Source organism: Ruditapes philippinarum, unplaced genomic scaffold, assembly GCF_026571515.1.
Source record: "Ruditapes philippinarum isolate M1 unplaced genomic scaffold, ASM2657151v2 ctg19505_1_1_1_1, whole genome shotgun sequence".
Classification (NCBI taxonomy): Eukaryota; Metazoa; Mollusca; class Bivalvia; order Venerida; family Veneridae; genus Ruditapes; species Ruditapes philippinarum.
The window spans coordinates 2,250-8,464 of record NW_026861801.1 but is presented as its reverse complement, the minus strand read 5'-3'; the positions used below and the strand labels follow the sequence as shown (position 1 = coordinate 8,464).

Genomic DNA, 6,215 nt, shown 5'->3' with positions numbered 1-6,215 from the left:
TGGTAACATGTATGCATCTTTGCGTGTTCTGTTGTTTAACTTACGCCAATCAACACAAAATCTAAGGGCACCTGTAGGTTTTCTCACAAGAACAACATTTGAGGAAAAAGGCGAATTAGATTCCCTTATAATATTGGCATCTAACATTTTCTCTGATGTGCTGCCTAACTTCCTCATATAAAGCTGGAGGTATTCTGCGATACGGTTCCTTGAAAGGAGTTTTCATCTTCCAATTCTATATGATGTTCAATCAAATCAGTGGTTTGGATTTCTTTAGTAGATGTACAAAAAAATGCCCTTCCATTTACCAAGAACCTGATAAAATCTTAAAGTTTGTTCTGGTGTTAGATTGGAAGAATCAACTGAAATGTCCTTGATTGGAGGTTCTGAAGGAACATCAGGAGAAATATAAGAAGAAATATCATCTATCACTTTAGCTTCTGTAATAGTACAGATTTCTGACTTGGGTTTGATAGTCAATATTTTAGCAGTCATGTTACAAACCTTGACTGATATTTTTGCAGAAACAGCATTATGTGTTTTGATGACACGTGGACAAACTGTATACCCTTTAAAGATTTCAGGACTTTCAGTAACTACAGAACATATAGACTGATCAAGATTCAATGTCATTAAGTGTGATACTCTCAAATGGAGGTATTTTTACACTTTTCTTTCCACACACCTTTACAGGGTAAGTATGAGAGTCAATACTATCCATAGCCATTTGCCACTGTTCAGGAATAGATAATTCCTCAGGTACTTCCTTCACAAACATTTTACAACGGCGAAGTACATTTGTTCCAATAATTATTGGACAAGAAATATTAAAATCATTGTCTGGTATTACCAGAATAGGAATGTCAAGGTTAAAAGACGATAAAAATGGAACACATATAGTTGCTTCAATATAACCTGAATATTTCAATGAAGAACCATCTGCAATAGAGAGAGTAAGTCCAAGTGAATCTAGAGCTTTTAAGGTAGCCTTAGGATTTAAAGTCTCAAATGCAGACTGACTAATGGTAGAAACCATAGAACCTGAATCAAGCAGACATTTGAAGGTATTTCCATTTACAATAACACTTTGTTCATTTGCAGGTCCAATAAGATTCTCTACAATTGAACTATGTTGAGTCCTTCTTGATTTATTTACAAATGATTTGGGCTCAGTGACACTAAGATTACCAACCTCTATTCTGCCCGCAACAGAGGCGGTTATCAGTTTGATTGGTTCGAATCCCGAGGGTTATATCTACTATGACCTCTGCCTCTACCTCTAGAATAAGATCTAGAACTAAAATTTGTGTTGTTATTGTTGGTGTTGCTTGTGTTTGTGTGAGAATTACTGTTTTTGTTGTTGTTACTGTTATTGTTGTTGTTGCTGCTGCTGCTGTTGTTATTGTTGTACCTGCTTTTGTTATTTATGTTGGTTCCAAAATTATTGTGTGAACTTGACCTGAAATTAGAACTTCGATTTTCTAATTTCTGAAGTATCAAGTTAAATTTGGAATCTATATTTGCTTCAATAGTATCTTTAAAAGATGAAAGTTTAGATTCCATATTGGTTATTTTAGAATCCAACTTATTTTCTAAAGCAGACAGTTGTTGCTCAAAAGAAGATTCAGCAGACAATGGTGTATGTTTTATTGTATGCTTAGTTGATGGGACAGAAGACATTTGGGTAGGATTAATAGAAGTCTCTTTTTCTACTTTCCTTATCTCTCGAACTAACAAATTGTAGTCATCAAGAGAGTCATACTTATGCCTAGTCTGAAATTTCAGCATATCAGAACATAAACCTGTCCAAAATTTATGACGCAAAATGTCATTCCTTGCTAAGCCTGGGAGTTGACCTTTGTCAATAATAGACTGTAAAAGGGTTTCTAACCTACATGCATATGTAGTTACCGACTCATTGGGATTTTGTCTACTATTAAAGAATTGAGTCAACAAATCTTCCTTAGTTGAAGCCTCTGAAAACATAACATCAAGTTTACCTAATATTTCTTTGACAGTTGCATTTTGACCTAATGGTACTGTCATGATCCTAGCTGTACCCCTTAATGATCCCCTAATAATCTGGAGAACAGTAGACCTTGTTAAATCCGGATTTGTCAACAGACATTGTACTTCATATCTCCAAACAACATATGGAACTTCACCCTTAGGTAAAGGTTCATCTCCTGAAAAACAAGGAATCTTGGGAATGACTGAATGGGGCATTGTTACCTGATTGGGAACAGACAAAGAGGGACCAGGCGTAGAAGCCATAAATTGATTTGCAAATCCAGATCCAGCCATAGATCCAGTTGCTAATGGGTTACCAAGACTCAAATTTGGCAAAAGAATAGGTGGAGGAATACTAACCGAAACCTTAGGTTTTGTACCTGTATTGGCAAATAATGGTGCCCCTGTACCAGTAATATCAAATGGCACAGTTGGTATGGTAGATGTGGACGGAATAGTATCTTTAATATAAGTATAGTGGTAAGTATCCCCGCCTGTCACGCGGGAGACCGGGGTTCAATTCCCCGTCGGGGAGCCATTTGTAACCGGGGATAAATGATTGAAGACTTGCTTCTATTTCATCATTTTATTGTCGGACATACAAAAACGAGCCTACAAACAAAATACAAAGGAATTACAAATAATTGATTTACAAAATAATAAAATTACACATTTCATCCAATTCATCAATGGAAAAGAATAAATATGACATTAGAAATATATAAATTCTTACCAGGATCAGCATACAAGAACTTTCCATAAATGATGTTCAAGTTTACTATAATAAGTAACTACTACTATCAACAACTATACTGTAAAGTAAGTTATCAGTTACTCGTATAATGTGGAACTGGCGAAGGGAAATATTTTACTTAAGCAAGAAAATGTTTCGCGGGGATTTTAGGGTCATGCACGTGAAATATTAGTGAACACATTCATACAACCTTTCAACTTACAGTGACCTCTCATACGAAACAGACTATACAAAACATTACCACAGTTAGGCAACAAACGACGACGATACAACAGTTAGGCGAATACCAACCAAATACAACATAACACGGAGGATACAATATACCAGTGATAAACAGAAAACGATACACAGGTTACAAATATAAAATCAACTGTTACAGTTACAGTTACGCGTTTTTGTTTTGTAAAACGAAAAGATCTAATGAGTTGACAGTTATTTGCAAGAATTAATTTGAAATCATTTTACTACACATGGTTTTAGGATACCTTTTAAGTAGTGTTTTTTATACAGTTACATGTTTTGCCGGCTCGCCACGGCGAGCCGGTATTACGTTAGGATTTTACTGAAAAACAACCTAAAACTCCGAATCCATCCAAAAATTTTATCGAAGCTTGGCTTCCAGCTTTCTACAGAATATATCTATAAAGGCTAGGATCCAAAATTATTTAGCCAATCAAATTTAATCTTACATAGCGTCAAAAAACCTTCAATTTTCATGCCATTTTTAAAAAGCAGCAAGTATTATTTTGAGCGCAAAGATATAATGATGATTAAAATGTTTGTTTTCATGAATTCTTTTCAATAAATCATATTTACACTGACTTTTGATTTAGCGACCTCACCTGTTCCTATGTAGTAAGTTTTCGTTTGGTTAATTAACATAAGTGTACATCTGGTTCTGTGCATTGTTTTCTTTTTCCTTTTTTTCCGGTCATTTTATCCTTTCCGGTTTTAAGCGTATATATTTACTGGCCGGGATTCGGGACGCCCGGACTGGCCGGGATCCGGGACGCCCGGACTGGTCGGGATCCGGGATCGTACAAGATATAGAGGTTAAACTAATAAACTATATTTGTGTTGATTATTGTCGTAATGAAAGGACATTAAACGTTAAGTTTTTTTATTGTATGTAATGAACGTTAAATTAATTAAACTTATGATATAAATATATATTTAGAGCTATTTATTAACAAACTTAAAATGGGGAAATCCCAATACTTATAATTATATGCCTAATTAATTGGAAAAATCAAAGACTACATTATTGAATTGGTCAAATCCCGGGATCCCTTTATGTTTTAATGCGATCCCAGCTTTTCTGAAAACTATACTCTTGAACTGGCCAATTCCTGGGATCTCTTTATATTTCAATACGATCCCGGCTTTTCTGAAAACTATATTCTTGAACTGGTCAATTCCCGATATCCCTATATGTTTTAATAGGATCCCGGCTTATCTGAAAAACATCTTAGACTGGTCAATTTCCGGGATCCCTATATTTTTAATAGGATCCCGGCTTTTCTGGCTGAATTGATTGACAACTTGTGTTTACTTTAGGACTTGTGTCTGTCACTCATTCCAATACTAAATAACATATTACAACTTAACTTCGTAAAAAGAGACATCTTTATGAATTCTACCTATCTAACATTTATTTGGTCAAGGTCAACAGGCCATACAGTAAATGTGCATAGACATAGGGACTTCATTCAATCTGTTTACGTGCATCTTCATATATACTCATATTCCACTTTGTTAAACTGAGAGAACTGGCTTCCATAACTTTATGTCACTTTTATTTTGATGTTCGCTGAAGTCTCTTCAGTTAACAGAACTTTCATTTTTACATTTAAACGCACCCCTGGAAAAAAAATACGAAGCGAGTCGCTACTAGCTTTTTTAAAAGCTAAACCTTGTGTTTCATTACATTATCTTTAATAAAAGTACAGCGCGTTAATAATTGGAAGAATTGTGGGTAGTTCAAGATGGCGGATGTGTTTTTGCAACTTGTCTGAATTTGAATGAAAATAGTTAATTTTGTCCCTAAAAATGGCAAGTAATGGCCTAAATTTTCATGGTAACCTATCTTCATAGCCAAACGTTATGGTTTCAAACAGATTTGGGCCTCTTTGTGAGGGTTTTGAGTCATCTCAGAGTAGGAAAAGAGCTCGCTGTTCGACGGGTGGGGCATCATGCGAATATATGTCTCAAACTCCGCCACAGCCTATAGACATTGATAAACTTAAACATCTGCCTGTTGATGATAAACTTAACATTATTATTCAAAATATGTCTAATATGGGACTATTGAAGTTGCGAATTGATCAAATAGAGTCCACTGTATTTATGAATTGTGCACATTATGGGGTCACGAATGAGAGACTACGGTTGCTTGAATATAAACAAATTGAACTAGAGGCCCGTAATAGAGCCTCATTTTTAATTATCTCTGGGGTTGTTGAAAGTGCAGGCGAAAACTGTGTTGACATTGTGACAGACCTTAATGAAACTTATTTAAATCTACAAGCATCGTCATTTGTGATATTGAGGGCACACAGATTAGGTCGAGTGTTTAGACATCGCGCTCCGCATTTAGGTTCCGCTCCAAAACCCAGACCAAGACATATTATGGTGTCTTTTTGTCAACATATTGAAGTCGAGTTTATAATGGACAATGCTTATAAGCTCAAAGGTTCTAATGTCGGATTCAGCAGGGACTATCCCAGGGAGATAAGTGACACACACAAAGTTCTGTGGCCACAAGGACGCCAGAAATAGGTATGGAAACAAAAAAGTTCGTATATTATTTCCGGCGGCGTTGGAGGTAAATGGGCGTATAGAACGCAACATGTTCCCCGACTGGTTCGAGGTCCTTCGTGGGTCTAGATGTACAGATGTGCCCAAACGTGTTAGCGACAATATCAAGGCACAAACCGAACGAATTAAAGAAGCTTTCGCAGAGCAAAATTCCACTGAACATACAATGGAGTCACCTAGTACGAATCAAATGGGCACAACTTATACCGATCACATTCCTGAGGCAAATAATTTCGAATCTGCTGACTCCGAATCGCAACACAGTGACAACAGTGACAACAGCAGTGTTCTTAGCTTTCATGACACAACCGCATCTACTAGCCAACATACTAGTAACTCTCAGGTCCATGTCAAAACACCCAACCAGTCGAGTGCCAAGGGCAAGGGCCCACTGCCACCCAGTGTTGTAGAGTCTTTTTACCTTAGAGCCAATAACCAAGCATAAACCTAAAATCCACCAAATAAGAGCAAAAAATCAAATCATTATCCAGTAATATTGAGTGACAAAAAGCAACAATCGAATCAAAACAAACTCTATTCGGAAGCTGTGTTAAATCCCAACAACGATTGGCATAAAGCTGGTAACACCCATGTCAGCCCACCAGCTAGTACCCTGCATGACAGCTAGGACAGA

At 36.4% G+C, this 6,215-nt stretch overlaps 1 protein-coding gene across 1 annotated transcript; it reads right to left on the bottom strand.

Annotated features, from left to right (window-relative positions):
* Positions 1 to 616: 616 nt before the first annotated feature.
* LOC132716854 (uncharacterized) lies at positions 617 to 2,304 on the bottom strand. The gene is made up of 2 exons (XM_060700185.1): positions 1,412 to 2,304; positions 617 to 1,142 (listed from the first exon to the last, which is right to left on the bottom strand). The coding sequence occupies exons 1-2, from the start codon at positions 2,302 to 2,304 to the stop codon at positions 617 to 619; spliced, it is 1,419 nt and encodes a 472-aa protein (XP_060556168.1).
* Between the last annotated feature and the right edge of the window lie 3,911 nt (positions 2,305 to 6,215).